Source organism: Pangasianodon hypophthalmus, chromosome 15 (assembly GCF_027358585.1).
Source record: "Pangasianodon hypophthalmus isolate fPanHyp1 chromosome 15, fPanHyp1.pri, whole genome shotgun sequence".
In the NCBI taxonomy this organism is placed as follows: domain Eukaryota; kingdom Metazoa; phylum Chordata; class Actinopteri; order Siluriformes; family Pangasiidae; genus Pangasianodon; species Pangasianodon hypophthalmus.
Genome location: NC_069724.1, coordinates 21149766 through 21176095, shown reverse-complemented (window position 1 = coordinate 21176095; position 26330 = coordinate 21149766). Strand labels below are relative to the sequence as shown.

Genomic DNA, 26330 nt, shown 5'->3' with positions numbered 1-26330 from the left:
GACTGAAATCACGTGTGAAGGGCTTGAACATATGTAGAAAGACTGGTTATTTAATGCAGCAACATTAACATCACAATAAAGATATTAGTTAAAGTAATTGAACTAATCGTCAAAACTAAAACAATTATATATTGTATACACACACTAACTATTATTCCTATTTCTGTTAAGTTATACCACAATTTCCTGAGGAAACCTGTATTCTTTACTCAGAAAGATTCTATGAGATGCTACATATTTGTGTGTGTTTGTTATAAGTTATGGCTTTGGATGGATGAATGGATGTATTAATGAATTTGTCTAGCTGCTTATTTCCAGGTTTGATTTCTAGGCACTGTTTCAGGCAAAACACTGAGCTTCACCTTGCTTCTTTATTTCACCTTTTATCTCAGTGTAACATCACTCAGTTCAATCAGGCACCACCGACCGAGTTTATCATTGTTGTCTTTTTTCCCTTCCTGAATACATTCCGCATTCCTTCAGTAAATATACATATTTTTGATAAGGGTGTCATGGTCCGCTTCTGACATATCATATATTTCATGTTCGCAATGCAGGTATGAGGAAGTCTTTTCTCATACAGCAAAGAAATGATTCTTATTTTTGTTCAAGGCTTGATCAAAAATTGCTTTACAGCAACCAGCAACAAAAAAGACAGCCTTTTCAGGTGATAAAAGATGCCTTGTCATTGCATTTGAACCAACAAACCCAACAAGCAAAATTATGATTATAGCTTAATCTTATGATGATTTGTTACATTAGCAATTTGTAGTTTGCCATCAGTAACTTGGCTACACATACTGTACTTGAATCTAGTTAACAACCTAAGCAAATCCACTATAAAAAAAAAACCAGTAAAATATGAATATAAATCCTGTATACTTTAAAATAGAAATTAATCTGGTTAAGAATTTCTGAGAAATTCTGAGTGGGTTCGTTTTACAGACAACGTGCTGTCTCAAAGAAAGTAATTTTCTTCACCTTGGAAGAAAACCCTTTTTATACTCTTATATCTTAGACATGGACTCTTATACTTCTGTCTCTCTATCTCTATAACTTGTGGTCTGATTTCCTCAAACTGAATTACATGTGTTGCAGCGTGATTTTGCATCTTGACAAACACCACAGTTAAACTGAGCTGCATTTCCTGCATAGCTATGTGAAATTAGGCACACAAGTGGAATGTACACATAAAAATGAAACACGACTTTATCTTTGGTACACACAATGTCTCTTCAGAGGAACTGTCTCTTCACTCTGTTGTTGCAGGGTCTAAAAGCAATTATGGCCTACAAAGAAATAAAAGCAATTATAGCCTACAAAGAAATAAATGAAATGTTTTACATTAGAAAACTGTGCAAAGTGGTGTGGTTGTATTGAGATCAGTTTATTAAAACATATTTTTAGTTCCTTTAACTTCAATGTTTAGTTCCTGGAACATATAGTTGACAATCCAGGGCCAAGGTCAGGGAGCAGACAAGCAGGCTAAACCGGCACTGAGTCGTCACTTAGGTTCCACCGTATTTAGACTGTGTCTGCTCCCCAAGCTAAATAAAATTACAGACATAGTCAGACAGTTTGTTTTAGTAATCTAATTAACATAAAATTAAATCAAACCAAATGCGTAGCCAGCACCGTTGATCTGAAGCTAGGACTGTTGAATATTAGATCCCTTACTGATCAGGAGTTTGATGTACTGTGTTTAACAGAAACGTGGATTAAACCAAACGAGTTTATAGCATTAAATGAAGCTAGTCCTTCCAGGTACAGCTACATACATCAGCCCTGTCTAACTGGCAAAGGAGGAGGCGTCGCAGTCATCTATAATGGTAATGTAGGCGTCACACAAAAACCTAGTCATAAATTCAACGCGTTTGAAGTTCTCTATACATAACATAACATACCACTAATTCCACTAATTATTCCACTAATTATTATTTACAGACCCCCAGGGTCATATTCGGAATTCCTATGTGAATTTGCGGATTTCATCTCTAACCTGGTTGCTTCCTTAGACAAAGCATTAATTGTTGGAGACTTTAATATTCATTTTGATAATCCAGATGACCCTCTAAGAACAGCAGTTGTGTCCATTCTTGATTCAGTAGGGGTCTATCAGAATGCAATAGGACCCACCCATAGTGGTGGTCACACTCTTGACTTAATACTAACATTCGGATTAAATATAGAAAATATAGTATCATTTCCACAGTCTGAAGCTATCTCAGATCATTACCTCGTCTCATTTAAAATGTGTCTTAATCATAATATATGCACCTTGCCATGTCACCGTGTCAAACTAACTTTCAAGTCAGCAACTGCACAGAGTTTTATCAGTAATCTCCCAGATGTATCAACCATGATTGGATCACCGTCAGATCCTGAAGAACTTGACCAGGCAACTGAATGTTTAGAATCAACGTTCTGCAACTCACTAGATAAGGTAGTTCCACTTAAAAGAAAAATAATTAGGGAGAAAAAGCTAGCACCCTGGTATAGCGATCACACACGAACTTTAAAACAGACCACTCGAAAACTAGAATGTAAATGGCGTCAAACTAAATCGGCAGTATTTCATATAGCATGGAAGGAGAGCCTTTTGATCTATAGGAAAGCTCTTAGTGCTGCTAGATCAATGTATCTCTCCACCCTAATTGAAGATAACAGAAATAATCCTAGATTCTTATTTAATACTATAGCAAAATTAACGAGGAATAAGACCACAATAGAGACATGCACACAATCATTATATAGCAGTGATGACTTGAATTTTTTCAGTGGTAAAATTGAAAATATCAGACAAAATATTCAGACTATTAATTTAATTTAATAACTAACCCTGTAGATGATTATATAATAATATCACATCAACAATTACAATGTTTTACTCCCCTTGAAGAGAGCAAACTAATTTCACTAATTTCATCATCAAAATCATCAACCTGTATACTAGATCCTTTACGTGATCATGGTGACAGGCTCATGCTCAGCAGCCCTGCGTCACTGGAAGAATGCGGAGTTATACGCTGCGAAAAGCGCTAACGACAGATGCGTCCTCAACAGGGTGGGGAGCCACCCAGGAGGGCAGAACAGTGAATGGAATGTGGGCAAGCAAACTTCACTCAGCCCACATAAATTATTTGGAGCTCATTACAGTTTGGAAGGCTCTGAAACATTTCCTGCCCCGCCTCCAAGGGCATCATGTGCTAGGAGAGGACCATCCTTGATCCACCTCATGTCACCACATTCAGCTTTCTTTGGCAGGGCATTCACTGTTGCTTTACAAAAAAAAAAAAAAAACAACAAAAAAATGCCAATCCTGTTTTCTCGAATTATTCAACATGCCCCACAACAGATCCAGTGCAGGTGGTGAAAGAGTGATGTGCCGTGAACTGTCCACCTAGACATGGTACTCAGTCCCACGGAATGGAACATGGAGCACATTAACCACAGGATCATAGCTCAAACCATTACCACCCAGAGTTAGAGCCTTTCCTTGGTTCACAGTGAAGTTACGTGTTTAGCCAGTCTTGCTGTCAGCTAGGTCAAAGAACCTGTAGCGCCACTTTTTTTGTTTTATGCTTCATGCATTGCTTCATTGCTTGTCTGTATTCTGACAGAAGACATCTCTGCTAAAAAAAACAACTGGAAGAGCTGCATTGGAGTGAGGTTCTGATGAATATCAAGCTGCGGTCTAAGGGTCTGCTTAGGGCAGAGGGGGAATTACCAGGGCAGCTCATCATCCACAGAGATGTCATGCCATCTGTCAAACAAACCAACTGTAGGGACCTCTGAAGCACTTTCTCTCCTTTTATCTGCAGGATCTGGCAAATGAGAGCAAGCCTTCCTCTGTCTCCTTACAGGTGATGATGCAGGAGTAGTAGAGAGTGGTGGAGAGGTGTGAGGTGGAGAAGGGGAAGGGGAAGGGATTGGATCAGAGGTGGCAGGTACCTCTGGAGTCCTGGCACTGTCTGGATAGTGTGTCTATAGGCAAAAAAAAAAAAAAATTGCAAGCTAAATAACAAAACAAAACAAAAAAACAACAAAGCCAGGAAAACTACTGCAGTACCAGACATGTAGGGACATTTCACCAAAGCCATGAGAAAATGTTTACACATTCACATTTCATGCAAAATGCAGTAAAAAGGTGTGCAACTGTTTTGTTATGAATAAAGAAACCGCAATCACATTGAGCTGAATGAAGAAATTATTATTGGTGCACTAGCCTATTTCATGACGTGCACCGACGCACGTAACTAGCTAAAGTATTTGTATGCACATATGGATTTAGCATCAGACAAACACAACTACGTGCTGGCTTACTGCTAGTTCAGCAACCTAAAGGTACATAAGGTTTTCCCAATATGCAACAACTCACTAATAACACAAATTATGCAATAACACAAAGATCAAAACACTAACCAATTTATTGATTTATTAAAGATTTACTTACATATCAAGCAGGGGATCTATCTTAAATTCCACGGAGTCGACACTGTCTGCTTCAGAGATTCCAGCACTTTCATGCTAGGGATCACTCTGATATAAGTCCTCCAGAACGTGCCTCACGGTCATCTTTCATCATGCCATTGTATTATTAAAAAGTTTTCCAAAACAAAACACTTTTGGGGTGGTTTTTGACCTTAAATTACTCACGACAGACTCCATAACTGTGGCACTGACAATATGGCACTCAGTGATGCAGGTACGCATAGGCCACTGAGGTAGGGGAATGTCTGAATCCTCCAACCAATCATGTTATACCTTTTTTGGAAAGCTTAGTATCCGTAAAAGCAAATAGTGCTTCTGTGATGTGCATCTATCTACACACAGTAATATGTGAATTGGTGGAAAATTAGAGAATGGCGGTTAATTACAAAAACTTTCCACCAAAAAGAAAAACAACTACAATTTTGTAAAGGCACAGTTCAGCTTTAAAAATATCGGTAAGTTCTCACAACAGAGATACAGAGAAAGCTCAAAGTTCATATGCAGATAGACAGTTTATTACTTGGAAAGATGACATGGAACTTTTGTTTATATCATTCCTACTTTCCTTATACAAAAGATATTTTAGCACAATAGTCAGACTGTAGATGCCGACGTCTACCCCACAAGGGGCCTCAGCAAATGGTTTAAAATGGTCTTTAATCAACATTTAATCAACACAACCAAAACTACATTAATCCCAATACTGAAAATTAATACATGAAAGTCGCATAGTATCCCTTAACACACATAACCAACTATTGATATAATTATTGCAAATATAAAATATAACATGAAATATTCTATAAATCACACAAAACACAAATAAATACAGTGTTGTAATTGTTCTACTATACCAAATATTAATTTATTTCCAACACACTGTATAAATTATTTGTTTGCAGACACCTAAGAACAAAATTCTTCTTCCCAAATTAGTATAGTTGCAGTCATTATTATTATTATGGTCAAAGCCAGGAGGCACCTCAAGGTTTTTGAGAACTGTAGATATTTTTACAGTAAAATGTTCTGTAGAAGTTGCTCTAGGAATAAATGATTAATGAATTAATGTATAAATGAAAGAAACATCATCTCAAAATCTGGAATATGGTTGGAATAGTTATATTCTGAAGCTGGATGTAGTCTTTTTCCTTCATGGCCTGAGCTTACGGATGTTTCTCACTTTCACCTTGAAGTTGCTTGAAAGTCCCAGGCTGCTCAATTCTTGCTGAAGCTGACAAAAATGTGAAATATTTATATAAATCCTGCAAGTACTGTAAAACTCTGTTAAGTACAGATAAGACAAATCTCATCAAATTCATCATGTTAGACAACAAATCTTTTTTTCTTTTTTTTTGCTACATAAATTGCTATCCATTATCAACAAAATGAACATTATGTAATGTTTAAAAACTTGAATAAAATATAATAATTATATTTAATAACATTTAATGTTTAGGAACATTGAATAAGCATTCTTGTTTCAGATAGAGGAAGACATTATAGCAGGAAAGTTCACTCACTTCCATCAGCACCAGTCTTTTAATCTGAGAGTTTAACAGATTTTCGTTAGCAGTGACTTTCATTTGCAGTCCCATCACAGCACCTGTGATAAAAGTGTTAATTATAACCAATAAAGTGAAATTTGAAAATTCATAAATGTAGAAAACCCTGTTATTGCTTAAAAATTAATGAACATTCACTTAGTTAACTAATAATTCTAATGTAAAACACAAATAAATACATTTTACATATATATATTAAGTTCACATAATCACATAAACTGTGGTTTTGCTTAACTGGGGTGAATGCTGTCAGAGCACAAGGAAGACACAGTTAGGATTAGAAAACATCTGGTAATTTTTCTCCAGCTAGAAACATTGCTACTGCCAACTTTCATAAGCATGCTTAGACATACAGCTACCACTAGATTGTATTCTTGCCTTAGAGTTATTTTGTATTTTTTTGGTTGATACAGCGGCAGCTTTCTGTCATTCAGCAAGAGCTCTGTGTGTGCGTGTGTATCATGTCTAAGCACAAATCAAAGTTTGTGGCGAGCGGACGGCGTTTCAGATCGTGTGTTTCTCCCTGCCCGTGCTATCTCTCAGGTGGGGATACACGCGATTTGTACGTCGTCTGTTTGGGAGCGGAGCATGCACGGTTAGCTCTCGAGGGAGCTAACTGCCATCATTGTGAGCCGTCTTTGATGAAAGAGGCCAGGTTTGCGAGCCCGCTGGGTCTGGTCCCGCTGTTGCCGAGGCTGTTATCTTGGGGATCGCAGGTGGATTTCGCGAGGGGATCTGAGACGGGCTTGTCCTTTTCTCGGTCCTCACCTGCTGGATCCACAGCTCTCTGTCAAAAAAAAAAAAAAAAAGGCCGAAGCCCGCCCCACGGTTTCTTCCCCCCCGGAGAGAGAGCCAGGCGTTTCATCTGTCTTCCTCCGAGGAGGTTGACGTGATGAGCGTTGATACTGAGGAGACTGTGAGCTCGCCACCACAGTCCCTCGTGTATGAGGAGCTCGTCGAGGTTTGTGACTCGTGCCGTAGCCAAGCTCAACATCGATTGGCCGGCCGGGAATCGGGACGCTCTTCCCAGAAGCAAGCTGGACGAGTGCTTCCTGGGAGCTACGTCGCAGCCTTCACGACGGGGCCTTCCGTTTTTCCCCGAGGTGTCAAGATCGTGCGGGGAAACCATATTTTTTCCAACTCTTCAGCCCTACTGTTTCGAATTATTCGAACATCACGGCGCTGAATGAGAGCGGATACGGGGCGATGCCAGCGGTGGAGCAGACGCTCGCGAGCTATCTCTCCCCGTCTTCAGCATCGTCCCTGAAGGCCCCAAAGCTTCCCACCAGGCCGGTGAGACTGACCAGCCTGGTTGGGAAAGCTTGGGGTGGCAGGTCAGGCCGGTGCGTGTCTGCACATCATGGCATTGTTGCAGGCGTACCGGGCTGACCTGCTAAAAGACCTAGGCGAAGCAGCAGGCGGCGGCATTCCAGCACTTCCTCCCTCGCCGTTCCCAGGTCTTTGGGGCTGCTGAGCGGGAGCAGCCCTGGCCGTCTAGCTGCTCATACAGGGAGGCAACTCTGGGGAAGAGCAGTATACACCTCATCATACGGTGCCCATCTCTCCTCAGTGCCCTCAGGAGATTGATCTGCCAACCCTGCCACCCATGGTGCTTCAGGGAGCAGCAGTCTCTGGCGAGTGCTTCTCTCAGTTTCCGCCCGGGAACGTAGCGGTACTGGGAGACTTGCTACCTCTTTCAGAGGTCAGTCTCGAGAGATTGATTCCCTTAGTAGACTATTTGGCAGCGTGGAAAGTTCTGCCAAATGTGTCTCAGTGGGTCCTGCGTATTGTAGAGAGAGGCTACCGAATCCAATTCGGTTCTCCACCGCCTCGGGGTTCTTCCCACTCTGGTGGGCCCCGAGCAGGCTCTGGTAATAGAACAAGAAGTAAACACTCTCTTGAGGAAGGAGTCCATCGAGGTGGTCCCTCCTCACAACAGAGATTCCGGGTTCTACAGCCAGTACTTCATTGTTCCAAAGAAGGATGGAGGGTTGAGCCCCATTTTAGATCTGCATCAATTGAACCGCTCAGTCATGCAACTGAAGTTCTGGATGCTCACGATCAAACAAGTAGTGTCTCAGATCAGCTCCGAGGACTGGTTTGTCACGATCGATCTAAAAGACGCATACTTCAATATCTCCATCCTTCCCCAATACAGGAAGTTCCTGAGGTTTGCTTTCAGGGGCCAAGCTTACCAATATCGGGTTCTTCTGTTCGGCCTGGCACTCTCACCCCGCACTTTCATGAAGCTTGTGGATGCTGCTCTGGCTTCTATGCGACTCCAGGGCATCCGCATACTGAATTATATCGACGATTGGTTGATATTAGCTCAACTGGAGCAGACGGCAGTTCGGCATCGAGATGTCATTCTCGCCCAACTGAAAGAGCTGGGGTTGAGACTAAATGCCAAGAAAAGTGTGCTTTCTCCAGTACAGAGAACTTATCTGGGCGTGGTGTGGGATTCGACCACGATGCAGGCACGTCTGTCTCCTGCTCGGATTGAGTCGATCCTCACAGCAGTCACAAGAGTGAGAGAAGGCCGGTCACTCACTGTAAAGCAGTTCCAGAAACTGCTGGGACTGATGGCAGCTGCGTCCAACGTGATACCTTTTGGCCTGCTGTACATGAGACCCCTGCAGTGGTGGCTAAAGACCAAGGGGTTCTCCCCAAGGGGAAACTCGCTTCGCATGATCAAGGTCACGCGGCGATGCCTACGTGCCTTAGACATGTGGAGGAAACCTTGGTTCTTGTCTCAGGGCCCCGTGCTGGGAGCTCCTTGTTGCCACGTAACGCTAGCGATGGATGCATCTCTCACTGGTTGGGGAGTGGTCATGAGTGGCCGCTCAGCCCCCGGTCTGTGGAGCAGCCGACATCTCACATGGCACATCAACTGCCTGGAGACGATGGATGTGTTTCTAGCATTGAAACACTTTCTCCTGGACCTAAGAGATTGCCATGTGTTAGTGTGCCCTGACAACACAGCTGTGGTCTCTTATATCAACCACCAGGGAGGTCTGTGTTCGCACCCCCTTTACAGGCTGGCGCACCAAATCCTTGTGTGGTCCCAGGGGAAACTCCTCTCGCTGAGAGCAGTTTACATCCCTGGACATCTCAATATGGGAGCAGACATCCTGTCGAGGCAGGGGCCAAGGCCCGAGGAATGGAGGCTTCACCCCGAGGTGGTGAAGCAGATATGGAGAGTGTTTGGCCAGGCTCAGGTGGATCTGTTTGCGACTCAGGAGACATTGCACTGTCCCCTCTGGTTCTCTCTGACTCATCCAGCTCCTCTCGGACTGGATGCCATGGTACAGACGTGGCCGAGGCGTCGTCTGTACGCCTTTCCCCTGATCGCTCTGTGTGCCACGACGGGGTCCGTCTGTTGCTAGTAGCCCCGTTCTGGCCGGGCCGAATATGGTTCTCAGACCTGATTTCCCTCCTCGATGGCTCTCCATGGGAGATTCCCATCAGGAGGGATCTCCTCTCACAGGCGGGTCCACCCCTGCCCGGAGTGGTGGAAGCTGTGGGGGTGGCCTCTGAGGAGGCACAACTCATAGCTTCCGGTCTCTCAACCAAGGTTGTTGAGACCATTCTCCGATCCAGAGCTCCCTGCAGGCCCGATTCTCCGCAGGGTTGGTCTGTGGGCAGACACCCCCTAGTTACACGTTTCCTCTGCGGTGCGCTGAGGCTGAGGCCTCCAGTACGATCTTGTGTCGCTCCGAGGGACCTGGCTGTGGTGCTAGAGGCTCTCTCTCTAAAGAGAGTTGGGGATCTTCGGGTCCTCTCAGTGGCCCCCCTCTTATTTAGACTTTGCGCCCGGTCTGGCCAAAGTGTTTCTCTACTCTTGAGCAGTTTATGTTCCTAAAGTTCCCTCCTCTACACCATGGCCTGTTGTACTCCAGGCCTCCTGTCCTCCTCCCTTTCGGGAGCCCGACCAGCAGAGGCTTAACTGTATGTGCGTCAGGCTCGATATGCGAGCCACTCCGGGCTCTTCTTTTCTCTCGCCCTAGCTGTGCTCTTCCACACTGGGCGGGGATTTGTAAGTCTGGCGGCGTGGGCATACTCATTCCCATAGTGTTTCAAAGCAGCTCGAGTTCCTGAAGGGGAACGTCTCTAGGTTACGGATGTAACCATGGTTCCCCGAGGGAACGAGACGCTGCGTCTCAGTGCAATACTTCTGTCATCCCTGTGAACACTTGCTTCATTTCTCAGAAGCTGCCGCTGTATCCACCGCGCGTACTTTTAAGCTTCCTGGTCGCTACGTCACCCCGCCCGTGATGTCTAGCCCATCCATTGGATTGATTACACATGTTATTCAGAGCATGGTCACACTGAGGGCGTTCCCATAGCGTTTCGACGCAGCGTCTCGTTCCCTCGGGGAACCATGGTTACATGAGTAACCTAGAGACGTTTCCACATATTCTTACCATTATAGCAAACAAAGGACTTTATCTCAGTACAAGGCCTGTCAAACCATTTCCCTGTTTCCCTGTACATGGAAACACACAGCTCTTTTCCACTGTTGTTATCAGGTTGATGAGACCATCCTCTGAAGTCTCTCTCTCCCTCCTGGTAGAAAGCATCATCATCCAGAGACCATCTCCAGCTGTCCAGATCATCATACAGTCCAATCCAGGCTAAACTTTTTTTTTTTTTCATTTCCTCCATGTTATCAATGGTAGCCAGGTCAGTGTAATTCTCTCTGCAGTATCTCTGTGCTTCAGTCCAGGTCTTTCTCTCATTAACAAAGTGATACTGACGAGAGGGTAATGATGACATTGCTAGAAAAGGATAACAAAAATGTTAGTTATAATGTTTGCTGATTTTTATAAAAAGGTAGATTATAGGTGCTTTGCATTCATGCACTATTGAGACACTGTACAGTTCATATTTAAAATAATAAATTATAGTTAATAATTGATAATTAGGTGCTTTGTCAATTTTATTCATGTCACAACAGAAATCTACTCACTATTGTAACAGAGGAATGGAAAAGCTTGACTGCAATTTTCATCTGTCCATTTCCCAGAATCACTTAATGACACAGCAGTACAGTATTCATTCTGTGCATAATTATCTGGTTGTCCAGGTTTCCAGTTGCTGAAAGAGGAGTTGCTTTCATCTGACCAAGACCTGGTTCTATACAGGCCAATCCAAAAACCATAATAATAGTAATAATAATAATAATAATTAGAATTAGATAATAACGTTCTTATCATCTGATTCTCAGTCTCGTTCCTCACACTGATCAGGTCTGTGTAATGCTCTCTGCAGTATTGTTGAGCTTCAGTCCAGTTCAGGTGCTGATAAACCAGAACATATCTTTCACTGGCATTCACTCTGCCTAAAACAGACAGTTTCAATATGTAATATTTTTAGTGGAAAATTTTAGCTTCAGAGGGAATTTACACTTTACACTGCATGAAAAGAGTCAAATCTGGAAGTATGTGGAAATAGTTTGTGAGATGTACAAGGGTAAAAATGGACCCAAGTTACGCAAAACATAAAATATTCACAAACACCCATGTATCTCATGTCAGCGGACATTTTCAGAAATCCATGAAATTTGACGGACTGTTACGGTTGAAATTTGGCTAATTTTGAGGACTGCTGGTTGTCGTGCTGTGTGAGGGCGTTTCATATGTTAATGACTGCAAAAGGTGTTAGGTGTCTGCTGTGGTCTTAGGGGCCATTTAAACAACAACGTTTTCAGCCAAAAACGGGAAACTTTTTATGCGTTTTGCCTGTTCGTTTACACGACAACTGCATTTTGGGGACTGAAAACGCATATTTTTTGAAAACGGGTTTCAAAGTGCAAGTTTTTGAAAACGCCGCTGTTATCGTTTCCATGTAAACACCCAATACGGGAATCTTTGAAAACGGTGATGTCATGCGCATGCGTAGTATGTGTTAGGTATGTAGACATGCGCAGTACGTGTCTATTGTACAGGCAAGCGCGAACAAACACACAACAATGGCGGAGTACATGGTAGTGTTTTTGCTGCTCAAGAGTTTGCTAACGCTTCGTCAGCAAAGTGTGGATTTACTTCACCAATATTACAACCAACTAACAAGGTGACAGCGCCAACTACTGGCCTGGCATACGTAATACAGCGTTTTTGGCCGTTATCGCGGATATGTGTAAACGCGAATCGTTTTGAAAACATTGTCGTGTATACGTGAAACTTTTTGAAAACGCAAGAGAAAAACTTTTCCGTTTTTGACCACATCGTTATCATGTAAACTTAGCCTTAGACAAAAGGGGAGGAAAAAAGCTGGCTGTATTGTAGGTCACAGCAAACTACATTACTGCAAAGAAATACTGACTAAATTAAACAACCTAATGCAAAAATTAACCAAACAGTGGTGATATATAATAACTACATATTTAAATAGCTACAGTACCTAGCAAATCAAGAAATATCAACCACACAGCATTCCAGGATATAAAAAAGAGTTTATTTAAGAATATTTTCATATAGTACGGGTACTAAAGAAACTGAAAGCAAACAAGTGTCCAATTAAAAACAGTTACACTAGTAAACCAAAATTAAAAAATGTAATAAAAACAAATATTAAAGAATAAGATTTCTTAACACTTGATGTCAATATGAAAACTATCTTCAAGAATAGAATAGTCCTAAATCTCAACCATTGTGCAAAGTGGTATTACTACAAGAGGTCTCCCACCATACTGTAGGATAACTCGAAAGCACTACTCACAAATTGTTTCCATTCCAGTTACTTGGTTTCTGTATATACCAGTTTCTAAAGCTTCTCCCTCCCTCCTTGTAGAAAGAATCATTTTCCAGAGACCATTTCCGGCTGTTCAGATCATCATACAGTCCAATCCAGGTTCTTTTGCTGTCCCAGATGTCTACTATGTCAGTAAGGGCCAGTTGCTCTTGAGTGGTATTAATACTGGCTAAATCAACATAATTCTCTCTGCAGTATCTCTGTGCTTCCGCCCAGGTCTTATTCTCATTAATGAAGTGATACTGACGAGGGAGACAGACGCCAAGGCTGAAAAACCCTATTGAAGAGACAATACCAGTTTTGCATATTCATTATTGCTTAAAAATATTACCACTAAGGTCTTGATTAACTAGGATCTAAATTAAGGAGTGCTAAATTGTGTGAGCAGTCTGCTAGGTGTGAGTAGTTAGTGGGCGTTTTGTAGATGTTTTCAAAATAACTGTGTTATCATGTAGGGAGGAACATTGATCATCATTCATGAGACCCATTGGTGAGTCACTACTTGTCAAGAATTCCACCTCTCGGTGTGTAGTTCCCAGTACAAATAGCGCTGCTTTCATGTTGTTTAATGTAATGTTCACATTGTCATGTGTTTTGTGTTTTGATTTGTGTCTCGTCTCTGCCCCTGTCTTGTTATTGGTTTATCTGTTCCACCGTTAATTAATTCCTGATTAGTTTGTCTATTTAAGCTCTTCTGTGTGTTTGTCTTGTTGCGAAGTTTCATTCAGTTAATTTGTATTTCCAAGCCTGTGTTTCACTGTTTCTTGTTTTCATAGTTACGTCCTGGTTTTGACCCTTGCCCTCATTTACATTTGTGATTATGGATATTCTGTGTTTGATGATGCCTACCTGTTATTCGCTATTCAGACTTTAATGATTATTATTGGATTTGTGCTAATAAAAGACATGCTGGATTTACACATGTTGCGTCGTGACTCCTCAATTTGCATGTTACATTATCCTAAGTCATGTCCTGAAGCTTGCCAAGAAGGGTAAGAAACTCTTGGAACATGTGTGATGGACACTGAATGTAATGTCTTATTTAGATCTGTGCCAGAAAGACATTTATTTGGAGTTCTTTAAAATATATTTTCAGTTATGCGATGAACAGATTTAGAAAAGATTTGAGATTTGTTTTTACAGTTCCAGAAAGTCCCAGTATGTTTGCGTGAGGTTTGAAAGACCACTAAAGACGTAAAAATAGACACAAAAACAATATTTCTGAACTACTTGACCAGCAATTAGAATTAGAATTACAGACTGTGGTAAATCACAGTGCGGGTGCTAATTTAACCTATTTGAATTGCCATTACCCTGCAAAAATGCATGAAAGTGCAATACTCATTAAGGTAAACATATAAAACAGACATGATCAGTTATGATCAAAAGATGTTATATGCTATAAATCCAGTGTTTAAATTAGTTTGCATGTTTTGTAAGGAGGTTCACAATTGATGTTACAAGTACAACAGGGCTATACAATACAAAACTATGTGAATACAAACTATAGAACTAGTTCATCTATGTTAAACAATTATAATAATAATAATAATAATAATAATAATGATTGTTGTTGTTGAATTCAGTGTACCTGATTTTACATTTTAGGTTTACCAGGTTTAACATTTTCTATTTTGGTATCATGTGGACTCTTTATCATAACTTGAAAAACTTTCTTGTATATAACATAACACACAAAAACACACAACTCACCAAAGAGCACCAGAAGTCAACCCATGGCTCTGGTAGGATATCAGGAAAGAATATGATTAAGAGAAACATCATGCATTATATAAATTTTGTAACTGAGTTTTTATAGCCAGATTGTTAAAATCATTGTCAAGTCTTCAGGTCTTGTGATGGCACAGTAATCTAAATTTCCTATTCAAATGATTTACCTCATGGATGTCTGCTGTCTCCTGTTTTGCCACTGTTTTGCCACTCGATTTTGTTTCAACAAGACTGAATAAGTAGGAGGAGCTTGGTTATGTATAGCAAGACTGGTTATTAAACACTGCAACATTAAAATCACAGTGAACATGTCAGTTAAAATAAGAGCATCCATGACAAATTAGAGCAGTGTGAAAACTTAAAGAGTTATATATAAATCCTTATGTTCACCACATTTTTAAAATTTAAAGACTATTTACATTAAAAAATAAGAAAGTGTAGGAAAAGTGAGAAAGTGCTTCAGCACATTTTCAACACCACTGGCTTCATTCCACAAATCTAACTGGGTAAGATGTCCTTTAGTTCTTCAGCGTACAAAGCCATGTAGCTTCTAAAGATGTTCTTCTAGACCATGTACTCAGTAGTGTTTTTCACAGATGTGAGAGTTGATCCACTCTCTTACTGCATGTCTTCACAAACAAAGTCAGCTTTCACGTCTCCTTTATAGTAAACTTTTAGCTAAATAATTGTTATGAAATTACCAAACACTCTGTCCATCCTGTTGGTTTTATTCTTTTTGTTAATTATGTGGTTGTGATCTGCTTAAGTTGTTAAATAAATTTAAGCATGTCTAGCTAAATCAGCGATGGAAAACTACAAACTTGCTAATGCAAAAAAATCATCACAATAAAGTGAGCTTTAACCAAGTAAGTTTTAACCAATAAGCTTTAAGCTTAAATTTAACAAAAAATAATTTAAGATAAATTCTAATTATGCACGTTGTTTAAAAACCCACAAACTTCCTGATCCTTGTACTACAAAATGACTGTGGATGTAACGTTGAAACTAGAGCCATGGGCTGGTCAAGGAATGCGGAACATATTCAAAGAAAGAATGTGACACCACGGGTTTTACTAGGTCAGGTTTCCTAAAACAATTATTGTACATATAAGATTTTTAGAACTTGTTGCAAATTTATTTGAAAAAAAAAAAAAAAATCTCTAATTGAGGTAAGTATTCAGACCACTCAAGGACATTCAGGGACATTCAGAGACTTGTTCCAGTCTGGTCCAGTGTTGTCTTGGCTGTGTGCTTCGGGTCGTTGACATGCTGAAAGGAGAAACAATAGCCCAGTCTGTGGTTGTGTGCACGCTGGAGTAGGTTTTCTTCAAGGAACTCTTTATATTTGGCTAAATCTTTCCCTCTGAGCAGTCCCTTTTTTCTCTGCTGCTGAGAACTACTCCCATGCTTCATCATAGGGATGGTATTATCAGTTAATGAGCAGAATGTTGTTTTGCCAGATGTACCACAGTCTTTGTGTTATCAGATCAGAGAATCTTTTTCCTCATACTCTCAGTCCTTTAAATCATGCCATTTGCTTTTTACTCAAGAGTGACTTCCAGGTGTGACGAACTTAAATTCTGCCTGGGCCACATTGGCATTATTGTGAGCCTTTGAAGGGCCATGATATGAGGATATTGTTATATTTTCTATCAATTGACAAGGGGCTAACATAAAATATTCAACTTGATTGACTATTAGGTTATAATATTTATTATACTGATTAAAACTTTGACACATATACAGTATACACAATATGGCTCAAAGTGTGTGAACACCTGACCATCACAGCCATATATGGTTCTTCTCCAAACAGTTGCCACAAAGGTGGAAGCACGCAATTGTATAGGATGTCTTTCTATGCTGTAGCATTACACTTTCCCTTCACTGGAACTAAGTGGCCTAGCTGAAATATGTTCTAACATTACAATGGCCCTGTGCATAAAGCATGGTTTATAAAGACATTGTTGGCCAAGATTGGAGTGGAAGAACCCTGACCTCAACACCCTTGGGATGAATTGCAACACTGACTGAATGAGCAAATCCCCACAACTACACTCCAAAATCTAGTGGAAAGCCTTCACAGAAGAGTGTATGTTATTATAACAGTAAAGAGGGATTAAATCTGGAATGAGATGTTCAACAAGTACATATGGGTGTGATTGTGCAGGTACCTACATACATTTCTTCATATAGTGTATGTTTTTCATGGATGTGATAGATACTCTCTCTTAATGGATGGTTTCACAAAAAAATTAGCCGTCATCTTGCTTAGTGATAATGCTAAGCATGTGCATTTATTTTCAGATACAGGCAGCTCAGCATATACTATATATTCAAAGTACAAATAGTGTAGTGCCTCTAATGGGTGAAAAAAAAATCAACTCCTTTATTCTAAACTATAAGCTGATTAAATCTTTATGTAAGTAACTACCAAACATCATATCCCTTTTGTTGGTTTTACTCTTTGTGGTAATTATGTGGTTTTTAATAATGAGTTTATTTTTTGGTTTCCAGCCATTGTCCTAACCTGTACTCCAGGCCACAAACAAACAACGACAATCAAGTAACATTAAGAATAGATTTTTAATAAAGAGAAAAAAAATGGGAGGCATGGTGGCACATTAGATAGCATTCACGGTTTGATCCTGAGCTTGGGTTACTGTCTATCTGGAGTGTCACATGTTCTCCCCATATTCAAGACCATGCCAATAGGTGTATTGATGAATTAGCACATCATGGCCAGTGTTCTGAAGATAGGCTCTGGTTGTAATTTATTTGCAGTTACTTCACAAATCTTTGGCATTAAACAAGAAATGAAAAAGAAAGACAATTCATACAAAAGGGAAGGTAATTTTTAGTTGAAGTGTATTTACAAAGTACTAATTTACAATACTATACTGTGTAATGTATGGAACTGGGTGTAATGTTTATCCAGCTGTTCAGCCCTTAGATGTCAGCCTCTCACAGTACTCAAATTCTTTGGCTCCAATGGCTTGTTCTCGAGCCTCTGCAGCTGGGAGGACAAGGGAGCAGTCACTGTCGAAATATTTTCCAGAGATCCCCTCGGTCTCCTCCGCCACCGCACAGTATATTGTACTAACTGCACCTTCTTGAGCAGACTGCAGAGAAGCAACATGAACACAAACACACAGCATCTGATTGAAAGTTCACTGATTAAGCACATACTCTATCTGATTTAACGTAGCATGAAGAAATGTGTTCTTTAGCTGTATATAATGCTCTCTTCTTTGGCTCTGAGTATCCGGTGTTATGTGACTGAGAGTTACATGCCGAAGCAATTACCTTGAAGAAGAACATTCCCACTATGTTGAAGATAAAGCGAATAATCCAGTTATAGTGTCTCATAACTTCAGTCATAACAACACCTGGGTGTAGCGAGTTTGCTGTCACACCTAAAAGGAAAAAGGACTTCAGACTTAAATTCATTAGATATTTGTTAGAGTATCTAAATTCGTTAGATTACTTAATTACAGAGAAACCATAGAGCATGAAGATATGACATTTTTACTATTTTAAACTTAAATTTTTCTTATTGTATTATCAGATAATTTTGCAAAAAAATCTGCTAATAGAACAAGACTATATCAAGCTTGAAATTAATAAAAATGTTTATAAGTATGTTTAATAATCTTATATTTGGTTTTATTATATAAAATACTACATAAATGTGACTATATACAGGATCATTTCACTTGCCAAGATGTTATTTTTCTGCAGTGTAAAGCTTTTTTTTATAATTGTTATACTGTTAGCAATAAAATATTGATTATTTCACAAATATGTTTGATTTACTGAGATCAGATTGTGTGCAACTGTTCTGCACAATCTGTGCGTAACAGATTCTAAAAGCAGTTACTTGGCACCCTAGCTACCTAAACAAAAAGGCTATACTGTGCTGTAACTTTTATTTTGAAGAATGTGGTATTTTCACTGTTATCAAAAATGTAATAAATAGTTCCATTATCAGGATTCACATAGAGGAACTTGAATCTACGGTCTTAACACACTTTCCTTGGTTAGAGCACTTCACAAAATGAAATCCCAGCATGTACAAATATCTTGAATACAGTCCAATTTACCTAGTATTTCCTATTACAAGATTATAATAAACCAAATATACATATGATTATTAAACCTATTTCTAGACATTTCTACCAATTTCAAGCTGAAAATAGTCTTGTTCTATTGGCAGATTTTTTTTCTTTTAAGTCATTATGTCTAGAAACAAGCAAAAATATCTGCCAATAGAATAAGAAATTTTAAAGCTTGGAATATAAGGAATCATCTAAAAACAGGCAGAATAATATTACATTTGATTTATAATAATTTCATTATAAGAAATATTAGGTAATTCCGTGGATATTCGAGATACTACACTGCCAAAGATTTTTTTTTTGAAGTGGGTAAGGCTTATTTTTAAAATATGCCACCTCTGGTACAGAGAAAAGGGATGTAGTTGTTTATGTAAATGCTTTTTATAAGTGGTGCATCCATCAGTCAGTCAAAGTGATCTGATACTTGACTCGCGTAACTTTAGTAATAATCAGACTCATACCGTACTAATGTTTGCGATCTGCAGTTTTGTTTTGTACCTGTTCCCTGTAGCCTGCGTGCCAGCTCATTGGTCCAGATGATATTGTGGAGCTTTGTGTGGTTGTACACGGCGTCCATCGTGTAGGTCAAATTCTTGCCATGGAAATGCGAGAAGTCCACCTGGCCTCTCTTGTGGTTAGCTGAGGAGACGTTCACGATGCGAGCTGGAGCCGACTTCTTCAAGAGGTCTGACAAAGAAGTAAAGAGAAATACAAAACACTAAAAAAACTGAGTCAGCAGAGGTCAGGTCCTGAAACAGAGGTGAGACAGATGTGAGGTCTGACCTAGAAGCAGACTGGTGAGTAGGAAGGGCCCGATGTGGTTGGTGGCGAAGGACACTTCCAGTCCATCAGCCGTGATTCCCTTGGGTAGACCTACACACAAGTCACTTGTGTCAAATGTGTATTATTACCCACACACACACACACACACACACACACACACACACAATGATCGAGGAGCTAAAACAGATAAAAATATACATAAATTTCCAGGGTGGAAATGACATATATTGTACATTGTTTACCTGAAGCCCCAGCATTATTGACAAGGATATGAAGCTCTTTCTCCTCCGCAAGGATCTGAGCGGCAAACTTGCGGACTGATTCGAGGGAGGAGGTGTCGATGATTCGCAGGTGCACGTTCTGATTGCCACTGCGCTGACGAATCTCTCTCAGTGCTGCCATCCCACGAGTCTCACTCCTACATGCCAGGATCACCCTTGCCCCACGACAAGCAAAGTCCAAGGCAATAAACTTTCCTATCCCTGGAAGACAGATATAAATAGAGAGATAAAGAAAAACGGTAGACTTTGAACAAGACATAGCAAAATGATGAAAATGATGATCTCCAGTATATAATAAATTAGATCTAATAAATAAATGAATGTTTTGAATCCAACCCTGAATCCCCAAAACTCCTGACATCAGAAAACCATTCTATTATAGCTTTATTCTGGTCAATAAACTAATAAACAGGGCTTTTCAGTGTTGCTTTTGGGCTTGTAAGACTCACAGAACTCACAGAGCACTGAATTTTGAAATGAACACCAAGAACAGGAAGTGTATAAATACCAGAAAAGCTAAACATTGTTGAAACATAATGATTCATAAGAATACTTCAGTGCGAACTGTACAAACATATCTAATCCAACTCTCCAGTGTCCAGGTTAAATAGGTCATCTGGGATTTTTATTATTAATACAGCAAAAAAAAAAAAAAAAAAAAGACAAAGCTGCATTGTACAAACAGGACCACAGATGTGCACATCTGGGTTAGACACTTACATAGGATGATACGACCATCATGGGGCCATGGGTCAGAAAGGTTATACAAATCATTGACAGTTATTATGGGAGATTTAATAAGGTACTTTGCATGTAGGTATTGTAGTGTGTGTGTCGAAAATCTTCGTTATCATAGGGCATTAGGAAAACACTCACTTCAAAACTGATTCAGTGCATGGCATACCGAAGCTTTTCACTACTGTTTTGGAAGATTTGCTATTTTATAACCAGGTCTGGAAACGTAGTGGAGAAAACCCACCCTTACAGCAACTGAGTTTGCTGATTAACATTTACCACCTTTATCTTCCACCTTGAAATGATGGCAATGAACTCATCTGTATCTGGCTTCCAGGGTACAAGGACATCTCAAACCTTGATAAGCCGTGTCCATGCTTTTGAAACAAAATGTACATGCAACACAAGCACTGCTTCAGTCTGACTCATTTTTACATCTGGCTCCAGATAAACATTAAATGAATCAGCTTACATTTGGGCCACGACAGCTATCATGACAACTATTGCTATAGTATGTGACACTTTTGACCTCCTTTTGACCTCGGTGTGGTCATAAAATCCCACAATGCACTGCTTAGGGTTAGTGTACCACTGGTGTATCCTAGAGGGTACAGAATACCCAAAATATCGATTAAAGATTAATGCAGAGTATAGTGAGTACACTCAGAAATAAAGCTACCAAACTGTACTTTTCCTTTGTGTACCATCAAGGGAACATGTTTTTTAATCTTTAGTATGAATATTTTACCTGGAAACCTTTAAAAAATAATTTAAGATCCATGATTAGACCTTAAGGACCACTACTGTAAGCCTAATGAAGGGTACACAGCATGCACTTTATTTCTGAGAGTGTACAGTGCATCACTTTGAACAGTTTTTCTGATGTATCTTTGTCATTTTTTTATTATTAGAGGCATAGAAACACTTTTGCTCTTAATGCTCAGATGATTGTAAGGGTACCTGTGTTAGCTCCGGTGACGATAGCTGTTTTCCCCGTGAGCCGAACGGGACAAGCGCGCGGGTCCCACGAGCCTCTGCGCTGCGCTCGCGCCACCGCGGCCAGCACGAGCGCGCAGACCATCCATAAGGGATGCGAAATGAAGTCGGAGATCTCCCAAGACATTTGGCAACCTGGCTGGTGTGTGTTTTCCCTCCAAGTGTCGAGTTTGGCACGAAGACACGGTTTATAACACAGACTGCGAATCCCACCTGCACTTTGGAATACAAACCAGACTACAAAGCAAAGTCCAAAAGCCGAGCACTGTTCGTTCGCGAACGAATCGACTCTTTGAATTGGTTCTTTTCGCGGAGTCGACTCGCATAGCTAAAGAACCGGCTTGTCGTTGATTGAAGACAGTGAATCCCCTTCCATGATCAAACTGTATCAAAATTACTACAAAAGCCGTAATAATTTAGACACTAACACGTCTAGTTGACTGAATTGAACCTTAACAACTATCGAATTTACTGTATCTGCAGTTTTAACAAAATTAGGAAAGTAAATCGAGGACTGGATTATTAGTGTCGTTCTCGAACCAATCGACTCTTTGAACTGGTTCTTTTCGTGGAGTCGACTCACATAGTTAAAGAACCGGTTTTTCGTTTATAAGCGATAAAAGATAAAAGGGATTCCAAATGCAAAAGCCATAATAATTTAGATACTATCATGTCTAGATGACTTCACTGTATCCTAATAGTCTAATCACTGAATCTTCTGTATCTGCAGTTTTTTTAAAAAAAGTAGGAAAGTGCTGTTATTATGATACACAATGATTGAAATCGACACTGTAAAACAGTGTAAATGGTTTGAGTTCTGTAGATAGGAAGTTTAGGAATATAAATGCACTAATGTCTCAAAATAACTAATCAAGGTGGTCCACATTTGCCAGTGTGCTTATTATACAGATAGCTGCTTCATGCTGATTTTAACTGTGTTCATGGCTTAGAAGAGCTGGGAGTTGGATTCCCATCTCTGCTCTCCGTGTGTGGTGTTTGCATGCTCTCCCCATGCTTCAGGGGTCTCCTCAGGGTACTTTGGGTTTCTCCCCCAGTCCAATTACATGTTCTGTATGCTGACTGGCATCTCTAAATTGTCCATAGTGAAGGAATGAGTGTGATTGCTCCCTGCATAGGGGTTGGCATCCTGTCCAGGGTGTCCCCGACCTTGTGCCCCAAGTCCCCTGGGATAGGCTCCAGGCTCCCCGTGACCCTGTGTAGCACAAGTGGCACAGAAAATGGATGGATGGAACACATGAATACAAGTTTTTTTTTTTTTTTTAAAGCACAGATAGGCCTATAGTGGGCACAGTACTGCTTTACTGTAGGCTAAGTATACAACTCTGGCTTTCAGTGGGGAATGTTGCCGTCTCAGAGCTCCTGGGTCCCTGGTTTGATTCTGATCCTGAGGGATGTCCTCCCTGGCTTCCTACCATCTCCAGAAAACATGCCTGTATTCCTGCCTCGGATTTACCACCACCCTGACCAGGATATAGTGTTTACTGATGATGAATGAACTGATTAAATATACTATATACTATAGTCTATACTATACCTGTAACTCTACCTGTTACAGAATGCCTGTAAACCTACTTGGTAAATGCAAAAATAACTTACACTATGTACCCTGTTTTAAGGAATGCCAAATTAACAACCATCAACTTTCCATGGTTATGATGTGAATTATGTTGTGATACCAAGTAGATGGTAGGCTAATGCAGACAACCAAAAGACATAAACAAATCACACACTCAAAGATGAATAGAATGTCATAAACATATACAAAACAAAAGGTAAAGAACCTGAGCTGGCATTGCTAAAAAGAACGTGATCCAATACACTGAAAAGAGTGCACAACTATTATTATGCCTTATGTGACTCTAGGGCTATACCCCGAATCTCATATTACCATGTTGAACAGAATAATAGTTTGTAGGTTAAAATGATTTCATGAAGTTTCAAGACCTGTTGTGAAATGTGTTAGTAGTGTGTTTAAAAAAATCTGTAGGCCTATTGATGAATTGTTGGAGACGAAAAGTCTCCACAAAACGTTGAAGCATAGGTGCTTTCATTTATGGCCAAACTTCTCTTCTGTTAATTTTCGACACAGGCCACAGAATGTGCTTTCTAAATACAGATTGTCGAATTTTGTCTTTTCTTAATACACACCATCATTTTTTCACGATGCAATAAACAGTGATGACAATTGATCTTAAGCACCATCTATATCTGAAGAATTTTTTTTTATGCCTGAGAAGAAACGTCTCACATTTATACATGCTTTGCAAAACAAAAATCTCTTGCTCTTGGCATATTATAGGCATATTATCATAATTCGACATGCAAGTCAACACTTTCCACTGGATAGTTTGTGAGTGCAGATGATGCCTTCACTTGATAGTGTTATGGACAGCGATTGTGAAACTGTAAATGTAAGAGAACCCCAAGAACTCGGGGTGGAGTTCTGAGTTCCTGGTAAAAAAGAAGGACACACACTGAAGAGACTTTTCAGAAGAGACTTTTCTTTGTGCTGTAATTTCTGAATGAAAAAGAGTATCTTTGCAAAACGTAGTGTTTATGATGGCATATTTATTAGAATTCTGCTCTTCACCAGCTTTTTTGTGTATATGGATGTGAATATGTTCTCATGTGTGATGCTGCATGAAACACAGGTGTGACTGTGGCAAGAGAAAAACTCCCTGAGATGATGTGAAGGAAACTTGAGAGGAAAACCTGAGAGCAAAATTCCACACAGACAGTAACCCAAGCTGAAGATTGACCCAGCAATCCTGGAGCTGTGAAGCAGCAGTGCTCTGAGTGTGTTTTCCTGGAGCATGAGCAGCAGTTTGGAAAAGAGAAGCAGTTAGCTGGCTTCATGTGTTTCAGAGGAAGTTATGTTAGCCTTTACCCTTCTGCTGTGCTGGGGCTGTTGTGTGATAAGGGGAAGCTGACTGGTGGGAAATTGGCAGATGACCAAATAGGAAGGAAAAAAGGTACTTAAATCCATATCCAGTGTATTCTATGGATTGGGCCAGAATGTAAACAAATGCAAAAAAATAAAAATAAAAATACTGCATTCATAGAATGTATGAATATGTTAAGAATGACTTATTATTGTATTTGTGAAATATTTGGTTTAGTGTTTCCTTATAATAATATAATTATTATTATACATTATCCTTTTTTAAATAACAAAAGCTATAAAATGTACCACAGAATTTTACAGTGCATGCAACATAATGTTTTTTGTATGGTATTAGTCCACTACAAGCCTCCAGAACACCTTCAGTGCACCTTGGCCCCTTTACAAGTCTCTGGAACCAGGAATATAAATGCACTAATGTCTCAAAATAACTAATCAAGGTGGTCCACATTTGTCAGTGTGCTTATTATACAGATAGATGCTTCATGCTGATTTTAACTGTGTTCATGGCTTAGAAGAGCTGGGAGTTGGATTCCCATCTCTGCTCTCCGTGTGTGGTGTTTGCATGCTCTCCCCATGCTTCAGGGGTCTCCTCAGGGTACTTTGGGTTTCTCCCCCAGTCCAATTACATGTTCTGTATGCTGACTGGCATCTCTAAATTGTCCATAGTGAAGGAATGAGTGTGATTGCTCCCTGCATAGGGGTTGGCATCCTGTCCAGGGTGTCCCCGACCTTGTGCCCCAAGTCCCCTGGGATAGGCTCCAGGCTCCCCGTGACCCTGTGTAGCACAAGTGGCACAGAAAATGGATGGATGGAACACATGAATACAAGTTTTTTGTTTTTTTTTAAAGCACAGATAGGCCTATAGTGGGCACAGTACTGCTTTACTGTAGGCTAAGTATACAACGCTGGCTTTCAGTGGGGAATGTTGCCGCCTCAGAGCTTCTGGGTCCCTGGTTTGATTCTGATCCTGAGGGATGTCCTCCCTGGCTTCCTACCATCTCCAGAAAACATGCCTGTATTCCTGCCTCGGATTTACCACCACCCTGACCAGGATATAGTGTTTACTGATGATGAATGAACTGATTAAATATACTATATACTATAGTCTATACTATACCTGTAACTCTACCTGTTACAGAATGCCTGTAAACCTACTTGGTAAATGCAAAAATAACTTACACTATGTACCCTGTTTTAAGGAATGCCAAATTAACAACCATCAACTTTCCATGGTTATGATGTGAATTATGTTGTGATACCAAGTAGATGGTAGGCTAATGCAGACAACCAAAAGACATAAACAAATCACACACTCAAAGATGAATAGAATGTCATAAACATATACAAAACAAAAGGTAAAGAACCTGAGCTGGCATTGCTAAAAAGAATGTGATCCAATACACTGAAAAGAGTGCACAACTATTATTATGCCTTATGTGACTCTAGGGCTATACCCCGAATCTCATATTACCATGTTGAACAGAATAATAGTTTGTAGGTTAAAATGATTTCATGAAGTTTCAAGACCTGTTGTGAAATGTGTTAGTAGTGTGTTTAAAAAAATCTGTAGGCCTATTGATGAATTGTTGGAGACGAAAAGTCTCCACAAAACGTTGAAGCATAGGTGCTTTCATTTATGGCCAAACTTCTCTTCTGTTAATTTTCGACACAGGCCACAGAATGTGCTTTCTAAATACAGATTGTCGAATTTTGTCTTTTCTTAATACACACCATCATTTTTTCACGATGCAATAAACAGTGATGACAATTGATCTTAAGCACCATCTATATCTGAAGAATTTTTTTTTATGCCTGAGAAGAAATGTCTCACGTTTATACATGCTTTGCAAAACAAAAATCTCTTGCTCTTGGCATATTATAGGCATATTATCATAATTCGACATGCAAGTCAACACTTTCCACTGGATAGTTTGTGAGTGCAGATGATGCCTTC

The 26330-nt window shown here is 40.0% G+C and overlaps 1 protein-coding gene and 1 long non-coding RNA gene across 2 annotated transcripts; both read right to left on the bottom strand.

Annotated features, from left to right (window-relative positions):
* Positions 1-12944: 12944 nt before the first annotated feature.
* Positions 12945-14776, bottom strand: LOC113535572 (uncharacterized). The gene is made up of 3 exons (XR_003403620.3): positions 14705-14776; positions 14520-14548; positions 12945-13083 (listed from the first exon to the last, which is right to left on the bottom strand). It is a non-coding gene; the product is annotated as an uncharacterized LOC113535572 (long non-coding RNA).
* Positions 14777-17104: 2328 nt separating this feature from the next.
* Positions 17105-21704, bottom strand: zgc:64106 (uncharacterized protein LOC393348 homolog). Its single transcript, XM_026928847.3, has 6 exons — positions 21415-21704; positions 19681-19920; positions 19439-19528; positions 19154-19342; positions 17844-17953; positions 17105-17659 (listed from the first exon to the last, which is right to left on the bottom strand). The coding sequence occupies exons 1-6, from the start codon at positions 21575-21577 to the stop codon at positions 17480-17482; spliced, it is 972 nt and encodes a 323-aa protein (XP_026784648.1). The 5' UTR covers positions 21578-21704; the 3' UTR covers positions 17105-17479.
* Positions 21705-26330: the final 4626 nt, after the last annotated feature.